This window comes from Columba livia, chromosome Z (genome assembly GCF_036013475.1).
Source record: "Columba livia isolate bColLiv1 breed racing homer chromosome Z, bColLiv1.pat.W.v2, whole genome shotgun sequence".
Classification (NCBI taxonomy): Eukaryota; Metazoa; Chordata; class Aves; order Columbiformes; family Columbidae; genus Columba; species Columba livia.
This window is the reverse complement of record NC_088642.1, coordinates 10941687-10956574: the sequence shown is the minus strand read 5'-3', so window position 1 is coordinate 10956574 and position 14888 is coordinate 10941687. Positions and strand designations below refer to the sequence as shown.

Sequence of the window (14888 nt, the reverse complement as noted above, 5' to 3'; positions counted from 1 at the left end):
ACAGTCTGGAGGGCAGTGGCCAATGGATTAACGTTTGGATGGACACCAGTGAAAAGTGATGTCCTTCAGGGGTCCGTATTGGGACCAGTATAGTTTAATGTCTTCGACAGTGGGATCGAGTTCAGTCCCAGAGAGTTTGTGGATGACACCATGCTGAGTGGTGTTGTTACAAGCCTGAGGGATGAAAAGCCATCCAGAGTGACTTGGACAAGTTTGCAAAGTGCGATGTGAATCTCATGAGGTTCAACAAGGCCAAGTGAAAGGTCCTGCACCTGAATCAGAGCAAACCCCCATATCAATACAGGCTGGGGGATGAAGGCATTGAGAGCAGCCCTGCTGAGAAGGACTTGGTGGTACTGGTGGATGAAAGATTGGACAGGAACCAGCAATGTGCACTTGCCGCCCAGAAGACCAATCGTATCTTGGGCTGCATGAAAAGGAGCATGGCCAGAAGGTGGAGAGAGGTGATTCTGCCTCTCTACTCCGCCCTGATGAGACCCCACCTGGAGTCCTATGTCCAGTTCTGGAGCCCTCAGTACGGCACAGACATGGGCCTGTTGGAGTGGGTCTGTAAATGGCCACAATTATGATCAGAGGGACAGAACAGTTCCACTGTGAGGACAGACTGAGAGAGATGGTGTTGTTCAGCCTGGAGAAAATAGGGCTCCAGGGAGACCTTATTGCAGCTTTTCAACTTTTAAGGGAGGCTTATGAGAAGAATGGGGACAGACTTTTTAGAAGGGCCTGTTATAACAGGATAAGGGGTAATGGATTTAAACTAAAAGAGGGGAGATCAAACCAGAGATGGGACATAAATTGTTTATGGTGAGGGTGGTGAAATGCTGGCACAGGTTGCCCAGAGAAATGGTAGAAGCCCCATTGCTGAAAAGATTCAAGGACAGGCTGGATGGGGCTACCTGATGTAGTTGAAGTTGCCAATGCATATTGCAGGAGACGTGGACTAGATGACCTTTGAAGGTCCCTTCCAATGCCAAATATTCTATGATTCTATGACATCGCACAGCATAATTTTGCAGTTGGTCCAAACTGACATGCAGGGAGTACAAGACTTGGATTGTGGGGGGCATAACTGCCTGTGGTTATCTTTGTTCAAGGTTCCTCTTCAGGAAGCACCCAACTTGAGCTGCTCTGCACTGTACCTTGCAAATAAAATGTTTATTTAAGAAGTATTTCTGAAATCCATACCTGAGTGTCTGCAATGGGAAACCTGGGGAAGAGAAACTTCCTGAATAATAGCTAAATATATTACAAATCCTCCTTGTGTAAATGTTGAACCACATTTAACAGAATAACACATATCTCTTTCTTTTATATATATGTGCATATTTGTTCGCAAAATGTGAAATATTTCCCTCAAATTATAACTGCAATATTGCATTATCTGTTTACACGTACAGAGGCAAAAGGTGACCACACCACCACCCTGTGAAGAGATGGATCGACTTGTGTCACGGGGTGGAATGTGCTGGTACAGAGCCCCTCAGGCCACCTGTCACAGATGAGTGATCTAGGGTTCTGCTTGCCACAGAGCAATGTTTCGATCACTTAAAGAAAATTGAAACATAACAGAGTTAGATGTCGAGGTTCACTCTATTGCTTACTGCATAGAGGAAATATGCCAAGCAGAATCTGGTGAGAGTTGTTTCACAGTGATTTCTATGGGAACAGGCAATGCAAAAAGGGTAGAGGGAGGCCCTCCCATTGAATCACAAGGTTCAGAATGGACCCTCTGGCTTCCTAAACTCCTTCTCAGAGAGGAGTCCAGGTGCAGCTGGATCCAGATTTAGCCCCAGACTTGATCAACAGTTCATATCTAAGAGACATAGAAAGTAAGGGAAAACACATAAAGAATAGTTTGTCTTTATGGTCAAAGGATTACAAATGCATACACAATTCTTTATTTCACTTGGCTACAATCACAGAGTTTCGTCATTCTGCATCTCAGCCTGCTTACCTCCCCTCTAGGGGCATGGTCTCACTTCACTTCAAAGTCTGGATCGTAGGTCTCTTGAAGCAAGCTCTGGGGCTCATCCAGTGATCTGCGAGTGGTAAAAGATAATCACCATGCAGATACACTTTTCCAGCAGAGAGAGCACAAAGTAGGCTCACCCTGGCTGTCATATAGAATAAAGTGGTTGTCTCGTAGTCAAATCACATGCAGTGGGAAAGGCGCGCAGGAGACTCCTTGCACCCACAACTTATCGGCGTTCAGTGTGCTGTTCTGCTTTCTTGAGGGCTTCCTAAAAGGAGTCCTTGGCTGTGCTGCAGCTCAGGCCTTTACTTCCTTTGGAGTCTGTACCAAACTGCTGCTGGTTTGGCTGGGGGGGTGGGCGGTGGGAGAATGCATCCACCACACCAGCTGGTGATCTCAAGACACGGCAAAATTGTGTTCTCACCTTCATTACAAGTGTTCTTACTTCGATCACATGGGCAGTGGGTAGAAATGAACTGGCCTTCCTCACCTGGTGCTCACTACACAGGCCAGCGTTATGTTCCTGACCAGGGGACAGGTGTCTTGAGCAAAGGCTGTAAGTTCCAGAGCATTGAACCTTATGGGACACCCTATCAAGATTTTAGTGACTATTGTCATACTATGCTTGCCGTTCAACTTTTATTTCTATATTGAAGTTTGGAGAATGGTTGTTAAGGGAATAGACTACCTTAGCTTCTTGAATTAGTTAGTATACTCCTTCTTACAGAACTTGTTTAGAAACTGACCATATAAATTTGCATAGCATAATGTAAGCTTGCTTAGCATAACTTCTGCAAGCTGTGAACTTCTGAACTCCCAGCCTCATTGTGCAAAAAAGGCCTCAGAAGATAAGAGGAGCTGCATCCCTGGAGGCAGGTAAAGGAACAGAGCAGCATCTAAAAAGATGTGAAACAGTAGGAAATTTTGGTTATTGCTTAGAACTTATTTTTCTCCAGCTGCAGGTTCAAAATAACAACTGAAACTCAGGACTTTGATTGACAGCCCTCCTGATGAAAACCAAGAGATCCTGCCAAGCACCTCTGTCATGGGAAACCTGATTAAGAGATTTGATTATGTGGGGAAATCAAACACTCTGGTTAAGAGATGGTGTGGATAGATGTGCATCATTGTTTTTTAATATTTGTATGGGATATCATCCATCCCAGGTTGATGTTAAAGTGTTATTGAGAGAGTTGTTTCGTCTGAATGAAAGAGATAAGATAATTGAAATGCATGTGAAATTAACCCTACAGGCAGGGGAAAATTTGACTGCCTGGCCTCAGGTGTCTTAATTAGGATTATAATAATCAAATAGAGAGAGAGAATTGCTAAAACCTGATTAATACAATTAGAGCTTGTGAGGAGATACAAGTAAATTGAACTAAAGTACAGGAAAGTATACAGAGGGCAGAGGAACACCTCAGTGACTACCAGGGAAGCTTGTGACAGGCTTTGTTGATGTACTGGCAACATACGGGTGAATGACTCTCCAGAATTCTAATAATTAATTGGTAGCAACAGCATTTGTGGACCAAGCCACCTTTGCCATCCACAACCATTCTAAAGATCACATCCCAGGGTGGCAAAGAGAAAATCTGAAAACTATTGCATTACCTGGAGGTACTACACCTGTATAACATACAGATGATTTGTTACTTGACAGTCAGACAGGTGAAGACTCCTTGATGTGAAGGTTCCTGTTTGTCTGTGTACTGCTTTAGCAGAAAAAGATCACCATGCATTTCTTCAGCTATGTCAGCAGGAAGCAAAAGTTTTAGGATTTATATAAAGAGTAGGACAAAGATTAGTAGACTCAGAATGAGTTCAGTCTATTGTAGAAATACCTCCACCAGTAACAAGGAAACAACTGCAAGAATTTTTAGGCACAGCAAGCTACTGCAGACCCTGGGTACTAGAAGAGGTAAGTAACCCGTCAACAGAAGCTACTGAGGCAGAGGAATTGGAGCCTATACTGTGGGTCCAGAGAGAGAAAAGGCTTTCCAAGCTATAAAAGGAGTTTTACCTTCTGCTCTGGCATTAAGATTGCTGGATCACTCCAAACCCTTTGAGCTATTTGTGCATGAGAACAAAGGAGTAGCAAAGAAGTCCTTACTCAAAAGCTCGGTCCACACCGCCACCCTGTGGCTTGTTACTCAACTGAACGGGATCCATAGCAGCAGAAAAAAATTGCTGTATTAAGGTAATAGCAGCAACAGCGATTATCGTAAGAAGGAGAAGACCATTAGTTCTGGGTCACCTGTGGGATAATTACTGAGAGGGCAAGTTATTGAAACTAAATATCAAGGATGCACTTTTTGAGAACAAAACTGTTTCCACATCTTCAGCATCTAAGGCAGATGTGCAGAGGGGAAGAAATCTGCTCTGTATAATTTCACCCCCCACACACCTGGCCTGCATTCTTAATTGACGGTGCCTGAGGAAGCTCAGTTAAAGATATGGGGGGGCAGAGTGATATGAAGATATCATGGTCGGGCCCTTGTTGTTACAAGTCACAAGTACAGTATGCAGATGGTATATCTGCTGCCAGTTTCGAAGATAAGGTGCAGCTGCTGACAATTAAAAAGGATAAATGTTCATTTCTGTCCAAAATGCTAGTTACTGAGCCAGAAGTTTGTCCGACGGATGAACTTTCCTCATTATAATCTCATTATAATACCAAAATATAACTCCATCTCAAAGAATACCCATCTCCAGCCTACCTTCAAGCATGCCTAGTAAGGTTTTTACCTTAAAAATCAAAGCAAGGATTTCTAAACCAATCAATAACAAAAGTATGTATGAGCAGAGTCACTCCAGCCCCACCTAAACATTAAAAATAGTATAAAATGCCCTAACAATAAAGGAAGGGCAGGGGGGAAGACACCATCACTGAGAAATCAAGGAAACAGCATACCAGGATTTCTGGGACCAGTCGACAGGCTGAGCATATATTCCCCGCCCACAGGAGGACGCTCTTGGGTAAGATTCGTGCACTTAGTTATATCAAGTTAGAATGTCAAGCTCGTATTTTGTAATCATACTATTAGGGCTATATAGGCTTATATAGGGCTTAGCATTTATATATATATGGTACCAATAGTTATTTCTTCCAACTAACATCTTATTTGAACTAAATTGTGGTTTTGCAGACATTGTATTTATCAATAGCATATAAAAGAACTTGCACCTGTTGCTTTAATAAACTTCAGTATTTGTGGATCTAGTCGTGTGAATTTCTCATTGAATGTGCCCAGACCTACGGTATAATGTGCCCGGACCTATAGTATATATTATGATATTATTGCATCTGTGCAGCGCATTTATTATGCTATTCATGCACCTGCGCAGTGCAAAGATTCAATAATCATGACTGGCCTTCCCTACTTGTGAATCTAATTGTGCAAGTTCAACGTTAATGTGCCCAGACCTATAGTATATGCTATACTATTTGTGCATCTGTGTGCCAGACTGGCTGGTGAGGACATTAGACTTATAGTGCCTACTTGAGGTAATTTACATCACTCAGAATTTCAACCTAACCACTTTGCACAGGGCTTAAATTCTGTTAAATTACTTAACATAACGATTACCCAACAACCGTGTATGTCCCTTATGAAGTAGAACTGATTCTTAAACAACATGCTACACAAGCATTTTCCCCACAAAGATCACATCATTCTGAATTAACAATTTTAAATGCAGATTACATTACTTTAAAAAGATGTCATGTTTTGAAACCAGCAACTTCACTGCCTGTTTCTTCTGATGGTGAGCCACATTGTGATTGTACTAAGGCACTGTTTTACTCAAGCCACCTGGGAAATCAACCTCTAGAGACCTCAGATCTAATTTTTTTCACTGCTGGATCTTCATACTAGGTGAATAGAAAAAGACCCATGGGGTATGCAGTGGTGAGAAGCTTAGAGGTACTTGAAGCAGAACCTCTACAACTGTCAGTGAGTGCCCAAAGGGCTGAATTACCTGCACTAGCAGAGCAGCCAGTTGGGTATGTAATCAGCAAGTAACTATTTACACTGATTCTCAATATGCCCTTGGCATGAGTCATTCAACAGGTATGCTGTGGAAAGAGTGAGGGCTCCATATGTCACTGGAAAAAATGTTTCTAGTGAGACTGAAATTCAAGTGCTATTGGGAACCATACTGACCAGAAAACTTCTTCCATTTAATGGTGAGGCTGAAGGTGCACTGCCTGCCTTCATTCAAGTGCTGTGAGATGTCAAGGGTGAAGGGCTTTATGGGTTTCTGGATGCTCAACACAGCAATGTGGTACTCACCAGAGATGTTGCCCTGGCTGTTGACCACAGACATGCACATCCTGGAGCCCAGCTTGTTCTACCACCAGCCAGTCAGGTCACACTGCTGGCAAATGAGCAGATGTGTCCCTGGGGTCTGTCTGCATACAGTCCCTATCCCTGCCCCATGGGGATAAGAACAGCAGCAGGGCTAGGGATGTAGACAGGGCTGACTGGAGCTGCCCACTGACATGGCCCAGCCTGAGGGTCGCTGGCCTGTGCCCCAGTGTCCCCTGGCTGAGGGCTGTGCCTGGGCTTCACCCTGGCCCTGCAAGAGTCCCTGTACGCAAACAGCATCTGGTTACTTCAGGGGACAGACAGAAGGACGGGGCGGGGTGATGCATGTGTATGGGGATGGCTAGGGACCTGCAACAGCTCCAGTGATTTGGCAGATGAAGGAAGCAAACCTGCCCCAGCAGCAACAAGAAAACCCAAAGGCATTGCAGGCTGGAGTGTACAGCCCTGGTCACATGTACCAGGCAAGAGTAAAAGGCCAGTGAACACTGGGGCAGGATCAGGCCAGGGTGGGCTGTTGCTGTGAGGGAACAGGACAGCTGCTAAATATCAAGGATGAGGCCATTGGGAACTGAAGCCAGGATGGGAAATGTCTAGGGCAGCTGATGAGTGTGGTTTGGGGCAGAAGTGGCAATGACAACATCATTGTTGGCTTCCTGTAAACTACTGGTTTACTTTCTCTTTCTGTCCCCCTGTTTAGCAAGCAGGACACTTACATCACCTCCAGTCCCATCAGATACCATTTCAGGAGACCTCGAAAGATGTAGTTTGCAGCTGTGGGCATGACGAAAGGACAGAAAGGAAGCCTTACTCCCCAGGGGTCCTGCAGGGTTGTGGGTGGTAACACATCCCCCTGTGGGGTCCTCCCACTAGAGCTCCCAGCTTTATCTTCCTACTCCCACAGGGATGCTGAGGCTTTAACCTCACAGACCATTTGGAGAAGCATTTTGGGCATCTGCTCATGCTGCTGATGACAGCCACAGCAGGCGTTTGTGGAGGCTGAGTATGAGAATGACCACAGTGTGGTCAGAGCAGTGTCAAGGATGGCAGTGTACAACAGGGCTGAACTGAGGAGCTGTGTGTGGAAGGCAAGGATGAGGATGAGGGAGAGGATGAGGGTGCAGGAGTGAGGATGAGGGTACAGGGGAGAAGATACAGGCACATCCTGCACAGGCTGTGGTCTGTGCACTCTCCAGAAGCTGGGGAGTGAGATGAGCCCCAAAACCCAGCAGGAAAAGAGGGAGAGGAGTAGAAGCTGAGGAAGGCTGAGGAAGGGTGGGCACACCGTGAAAGGAAAAGGGTGGTGGACAGGCTGTCACACTTTCTCATGTCACTTTGTGCTCACTGCCCCAAAGTTCCTGGTGCATTCCAGTGTCTTTCCCCAACAGTCCTGCCACCCCCAGGCAGCAACCTCCTTCAAGCCCTTCACACCTCTCCCTGCCTGCACAGCTTCTCCTCAGTGTGCACAGGAGCAGCTGAGTTAGGAGCTGCACATTATGGATTGGGAAATTCCTGAGTTAGAAACTTTGTGAGTTACTGAAGTGATGAGTTAGTGAGTTCACATGGCAGATGGGTCTGCGCAAAGGGCACTGGGCCCTTTTTTGACGTTTAGTTTCTTTCCTAATGAGCTGATAAGACACAGCTTAATGTAAAGGCAATGTTGTCCTGTGAATTTGAGCACCTGGAATGAACCTTATCCTGTTCCACCCTCCAACTGATGGGGTGAGTGCCAGTTAGTGGGAAGTATATGCGTATGTACATAAATACAGGATGGATTCTTGCAGTATCTGGCCTTAGCCACCCAGTGTGCCCAGTAGCCAGTGGATCCCAGGCCCCTCTTCTGGTCCTTCTAGTATCCAGCCTGAACTTTGGAGCACATCAACACTCCAAGCTCCCAACTTGTGACCATGGTCCCCTCTGTGAGATCTGCCACCCAGCTTTCCCCCATTTGTGCACCCAGGACTGAGCCCCCCACCCAGAACAGTAGCTGGAAATTGAGTTAATGTGAAGACAAGGCAGACTGGGATGCAAAGATGCCAGATGAGGCCAAGTGAGTGTTCTGACTGCATGCAGCCTTTATTCTGATCCCCAGCCATGGGGCAACATACTGCTCCACAGCAGGGGTGCTGCCCAGGGACATCCACCACAGGATCCCTGCAGGTGCATGGGCAAGAAGGCACCTGTTGAGGCCTGAAGCCATGGTCAGAAAATCGAATTACCCAGCTGCTGTCCTCCCCTTGTCTTCCAGACCCTTCCTCCCAACCCCCAAAACACCACCCCACCCACCCCCAGCCATCACCTGCCCCTCACCTCTCCCTGCCATAGAGTGGCTTCTTACACCCCAGGGACACATGGTGTACAGCTCTCTGACAGGCAGAAAATGTTTATTTGGCTGTATCTGCAGGGAATGCAAGCTTTGGGAAGGGGGTTCCCAACAGCGGGATACTGGGAGGCACTGCAAGGAACCCAGGCAGCACAAGGGTGTGTTTCCCAGCCATGATGCTGGGAGCAGCAGGGAGCCCGGCCTGGGACTCAGACAACACAGAGCCTCAGGTGGGACAGCAGGGTGCAGGGAGATCCTGTCCCTGTCCCCATCACTTGACACGGGTGAAGATAGAGGTGCCGACCCTGCAAGGAAAGCCCTATCAGTAGGAGGGAAGGCAGGGCTGTTGGATTGGAGGGCAGTTTCAGGGCTCACCTGGTGGCTTTCCAGATGTCCCTGCGGGATGGGACTTCTTCCCGCAGGAGCCATGTGGTCTCCAGTGTCTCCTTTCCACGGCGGTCCACAAAGCATTGGCCCACAAAGGCTGTGATGGAGTCTGGTAGGGTACAAGGGGGCAGAGGGACTCAGAGGCAGTACCTCCAGACAGGGGAACCTGAGCCAGTTGATCCTGGCAGACTGACAGACAGATACCCCCTCCACATGCCCTGGGCAGACAGATGGAGCTCCCTGCCACATTGCCCAGATTAGTTATTTCCATATCACCTGGAGACATAGATGGGCACTGCCCCTGCCATGTCCCTTAGACAGACAGATGGACACCCCCGCCAACTGTCGCAGACACAGACATCCCCCGCCACATCTCATGGGAGGAGTGAGTGTGTGTGGCTGGTCTGTGGCTGCAGCCAGGGTTTCTCTGGGTGTCTCAGGCGGTACAGGGAACAGCTGGAGGGAAAACCATTCCCAGCATGAGTAGGGAATCGCTGACTGACCCAGGATGCCATGCTGGATACTGCTGTACCTGCAAACTGCCAATGCACGGTGAAACCGAAGGTGGGCTGTCCCTTGTCACCAGGGTGCTGCTGGGCTCCTTGCAGGGGCGACACCAGGATCTGCTTGTTGGTGGCTGCCACGGCTGTGTGGTAGGAGCCCGAGAAGGTCCCGGCTTCATCCAGGGCTGAGAGTGTCATGTTGGAGCCCAGCTCATTCCTCCACAGGCCCTGCAGGTCACACTGGAGACCGGGGGTTGTGCCAGTGCCATGGGCAGTGCCAAGACAGGACCCACACTGCAGCTTATGGGGGTGGTGGAACATGTGCCCCATGCATCTGGGAGCTGACATGGTCCCTCTGCCCAGAAACTGGTATCAGTGGCATGGGAACTTGCTCTAACATCACCCCTCCCTTCCACAGCAGGACAGAGCAGGGCAGAGCTAGGGGTGAGGGGTACCCCCCATACATGAGGTAGGTGACTAACACTATCCCTGGGGACAGCATAGCCAGAGCTGGAAGCCCCCATGGTCACACACACCGCACCCTGGTGTGGCACAGCATGGTACAGTAAGGTACAGAGCAGCAGGAGCAGGCAGCCCTTCAGCTGTTCCTGCTGCGCCCGAGGGACAGCATGGCACAGCATGGCACAGCATGGCACAGCAGGATCAGGCAGCCCCGGGCCGGGCGCTGCCCCCCGGCTGCCCTTACCTTCCTGGCAGCAGCAGTATGGTGGTTGAGCAGGGCCAGGATGAGCAGGAGGCAGCAAAAGAGACTCTTCATGGCGGCAGAAGGAACAGTGGAGGCTGTGCGCAGTGCCTGAGCTCTGCATGCGCTGCTGCCCCGCGTCCGCTCAACCTCTTTTGTAGTGGAGGGGGCTGTAGCCGGGCAGCGACCGCCCATGCTGGGCTTCCTGCCAAGGGCCAGCCCGGTGGGACACAGGCCACTGGGCAGCACGCCAGACTGAGCAGGGCAAGGCAGGGGTCCTGAGAGAGCACGGTGAGATGGTGGGGGCTGTGATGGAGGAGCTTGGGTCATGGGGATGTCACAGCACGGGGCATACACTGGGCCTTGGGGACAGTGACAGGATAGGCCATGGGATACTGTGAGGGGACAGGGGAATGTGGGCACTGAGCCATGACATGACAGGAGCCAGGTGGATATTTGCAGAAAAGTTTTATTATTAGAAGCAGGTGGGGAAGCAGCAGAGGGGGTCCACAATCCCAGCATTGCCACCAGCCTGGAAACCCCTGCACTGCCACCCTCACTCCCTCTGTGAGTGCAGACGGGTGAAGATGTTGATGCCAACCCTGTGGGGACACAGAGGGAGGAGATGTAAGTGTGTGAATTGCATCCTTGCACAGGGGAAATGCACTCTCCTGGTCCTGAACACCCACCCAGCCCCGTCCCACCCCCCAGAAGTGTTTGCACAATGATAGGACCCCCAGGGGGGCCACGCATGGGTATCCCATTCTCAATCACCCCCACACTGGCAGCAGCTCTGCTGAGTGTTCAGCACCGCAGGGTGGGAGAGACCCAACCCTGGGTATGTGCAGGGAACCCACATGTGGCAAGGACAGGAGGCTTACATGGTAGCTTTCCAGTCATCCTTGATGTTGTCCACACGTGATCTCAGGAGCCACATGGTCTTCAAAACCTCCTTCCCTGTCTCATCCACAAAGCACTGGCCCGTGAAGACGGTGACAGAATCTGTGGGAACGGGACAGGAGGTGGATGTGAGCACGGCCAGGGCTGCAGGTCAGTGCCAAGCTGTGACTCAGAGCAGGGTACAGCAGACCCGGGCTGTCCCTGCCCTCTGGAGACAGCAGTGATGGAGAAAGCAGGCAGGAGGGGTCAGAGGGCTGGGGGTCTCACATGGAGATGGGCAGACAGCAGAGAGCTTCAACCCCCAGTGCATCCTGTGTGCCCTAGGACTGGGAGGTGACACCAGCCAAAGAGCTCCGGGGTCAAAGATGGAGAAGCATCAGGGATACTACAGGGTATGGGAGAGCACTGGGGATACTGCAGGGGAAGGCAGGGGATGATCACTGCAGGGGAGGGCAGAAAGCATCAAGGACACCACAGGGAGGACAGGGCACCACTGGGAACAGAACTGGGAGGGCAGGGCAGCTCTGTGGACACAACAGGGAGGCTGGGAAAGGAGACGCACCTGAAAAGCTCCAGTTGACTGTGAAGCCAAAGGTGGGCTGGCTATTCTGGTTTGTGCGGTGCTGGGACCCTTGCAGTGGTGACACCCTGATCTTGTTTGTGGTGGCTGTCACAGCTGTGTGGTAGGAGCCATCAAAGTCACCTTGTCCATTCACAGTCCCGATGGTCATGTTGGAGCCAAGGTCATTCATCCAGCGCCCGGTCAGCACACACTGGAGCAGAGGGGATTCAGTGTTGGTGCCACAGCACAGTCTGTCCACAGTTGGGGCAGCAGGAGCGGGGACCCCTGGGAGCCACAGCCCCCTGCCCACCCTGCCCCGTACATCGCAGCCCTGACATTACCTTTTTTGCAGAGAAGCCGGGAGCCACCAGGGCCAGGCTGAGCACCAGAAGGAAGGGAGTCACTTGCACCATCTCTGCAGCAGACAGACAGCTGTCGTACTCGGGGATGTGCTCCTTGTAGGGCTCTGCTGACGTGCCTGCTCCCTTGGCTTTTTATTGCTGCCAGGGCTGCGGGTGGCACCTCCAGCTAGGGCATTGTGCAACCTGGGTGTTTCCAAATTTACAGTTCCCAAATGTATAAAAGGGTGGTTACTAACAGATTTTCCCAGAAGTTCCCGCTGAAACTGTCCCTCCTTACTCATGCTTCCCTGGCACCTCGCTGGGAGGCCCTGACTCCCGCAGGTCAGTGGCTGCCAGGACTGATGCTCACTCAGGGAAAATCCCTCTCAGGGGCTGTTGTCCTTTCTGACACGTTTGCCACCCCACTGCAGTGTCCGGGGTGCATAGAGGTCGCAAAGAGCCTTAACTCCAAGGAGTGGCCACAGCACATGGCCTCAACCTGCTTCTCCTCACCTGGTATCCTCCCGCAAACCCACCCAGAACTGGGGTCCTTTCGAGTCTTTGCTTGATCCCACCCTGGTACTGAAGCAGCCACAGATAAGGCTACAAAGGACCCGGCCTCCTCTCCCCTGAGGCTGGAATGAAGGTTTGTTGATGTTTTTACAAGCTGGCTTTTGTCAGGAGGAATTTTTTTTTTTTATTAAAAACAAACATTCCCTGAATATCTTGGACGTCACATTTTAATGCTGACAAAAATTCTATTTACACAGGGAGTCTTAAATACCTTTAAGTATGTATTTATATAATTCTGCTTACATTCTATTTGTTGCTCTCCAGGAAGGCTGAAGCAGCTCAGTTTGTACCAAAGTTTCTCACTCATTCCTCAAGGATTTTCAAAGCAGTTTCCTGAAATAAGTGTGTTTTAATTCCCTCAGTCATCACAGCAAGAGCTGATGGAGCCCTATTCACCAGAAAATGTTCCTTTTCTTTAAATGGAGACAAGACAACCCTCTGCAACATCTCAGAAACACTTCCAAATTTTTGCTTCCCCTTTAATCTCACATTTGAGCTCCAGTTTATCTCCAATAGCAAAATTCATCACTGCTCAGGCTGGGGAGCTGCATTTCTGCTGCCGATATCTCAACATCCCCCCATCCTTTCTGCAGGAGCCCCACAGCCATCTTGCATTCCTGCCCACAGGAGCTCCCTGGCCAGAGCTGCTTGCGGGAAATTCCTGCCCCAGTGTTTGCTTCCCTCTGTTTGAGAAAATAACTGCATGACAAAGTACATTTTCCCACACAGCTGGCTGCTGTTTGCTTTGGCTGGGTTTTTTTTCTGACAGGTGCTGCCTGGAGAGTGGCTGTGGTTCATGGTAATGGGCACAGTCGATCTGTGAAGGTTGCAGGGAGCAGGAGGGGAAGCCATCACCCCCTCACCATCATCCCCTCGCCATCACCACCTTGTCATCATCCCCTGTCCATCACCTTGGTTCATGGAGCTCCTGCAGGGGCCCAGTGGGCACAGGAATGGGCAAAACAAAGTCCCCAGGCTGTCACCACTGCTGATGGTCACCCAGAGCTCATTTAACACCATAGGTTTACTCTTGCATCACATAAACAATATCGGTGCCATCTGTTCATAACCTTTCATAACCTTTCATAATCCTGTATTTACAATCTCTAGCCCAGCAGTGCATCTTGTAGGTCGAGTGATAATCTCTGTGCTCAAGGGGGTGGATTTGTTCACCAGTCTTAGCTGAGCCAAAAACAAAACAAGCCAAGAGCTGGGGTGTCTCCCAGGGTTTGCACCTTCCAAAGGGCAGCCAGCGAAGCGGCTCAGGGCTGGCAATCATTACCACAGCTAAATGCTGCAGTGCCAGCCTGAGCCCTGGTGCAGCAGGGAATGGGCAGGGGGAGCGGGCAGGCAGGGAGGTTGCCCAAAGCAGAAAGTGCTGAAGAAGTTAAAAGTCATCAGGGCCGTGGTTTAAACCCATGCGTTCCAGGGGTCAATAAAGGGTTAATGAATAATAAGAAAAAGGGTTACTGAGTGATTAAACCTGCTGCTCAAGCTGAGATTGAGTCAGCCTTGAAAACACAGCACTACAGGCAAATGTTAGGGAAAATCATGTGTGTAACTAAGGGTTGTCCTCCCAGCCAGCAGCCATACGCAAGTAGAAATTGCTGAAAGCAGCTACAAGTCTTAATGAGATGATAAAGTCAAAAGAGGAGGAAAGTGCAGAAATAGCCCTTGATACAGACTGAGCAGCCCAACCTTCAAAAGAAAGTCTGCCGGCAGGCTGTTACTGGGGGTTAAGGAGTGATGCTTACAGGTCACAGCACTAAAACCCAGCCCGATTAGAAGCTGTGCTGGCTTCGGCACGTGCTTTTTTTCCTTGCCAGCTGGATTGGGATGTCACCCTCCCTGATGGCTGCCAACACAAGATAAATGTAGCTGGACCGCCCAGGAGAGCTGCACTGGTGCCCTAGCATCCCAGTCCCCCTCCAGCCTTGCCATGGTGACCCTAATGGATAGTGTCTCCGTTCCTCTCCATCACCTGTGGGCTCTGCCATGGGAGGCAACACCAGCTGGTCCAGGGAGGCCACATCCGGGACAACCTGCCTTTCCCGGATAATATTATTATTCCTCTACCCAGGCGTATCAGGAACACTCCCCCAGGGAGTGAAGAAAAGGCCATTTATCACCTGTGGCAGCACCCAGCCACCGCAGAGATGCCCTGTCTGCACCAGCTCCCAGGGCAGGCAAGAGCTGGTGTGGGTGACAGTCACAGTGGGCAGGACAGGCTGCTTGGGTGAGGGCTTTAGAGGAAAGAAGCTCTAAAGTGGACAGA

General features: G+C 49.9%; 2 protein-coding genes across 2 annotated transcripts; both read right to left on the bottom strand.

The window, feature by feature from the left end:
• Window positions 1–8688: 8688 nt before the first annotated feature.
• Window positions 8689–10399, bottom strand: LOC102095531 (avidin). The gene is made up of 4 exons (XM_005508070.3): window positions 10241–10399; window positions 9564–9774; window positions 9020–9140; window positions 8689–8949 (listed from the first exon to the last, which is right to left on the bottom strand). The coding sequence occupies exons 1-4, from the start codon at window positions 10310–10312 to the stop codon at window positions 8916–8918; spliced, it is 438 nt and encodes a 145-aa protein (XP_005508127.1). The 5' UTR covers window positions 10313–10399; the 3' UTR covers window positions 8689–8915.
• Window positions 10400–10688: 289 nt separating this feature from the next.
• Window positions 10689–12252, bottom strand: LOC102095346 (avidin). Its single transcript, XM_005508069.3, has 4 exons — window positions 12041–12252; window positions 11700–11910; window positions 11119–11239; window positions 10689–10839 (listed from the first exon to the last, which is right to left on the bottom strand). The coding sequence occupies exons 1-4, from the start codon at window positions 12110–12112 to the stop codon at window positions 10794–10796; spliced, it is 450 nt and encodes a 149-aa protein (XP_005508126.1). The 5' UTR covers window positions 12113–12252; the 3' UTR covers window positions 10689–10793.
• Window positions 12253–14888: the final 2636 nt, after the last annotated feature.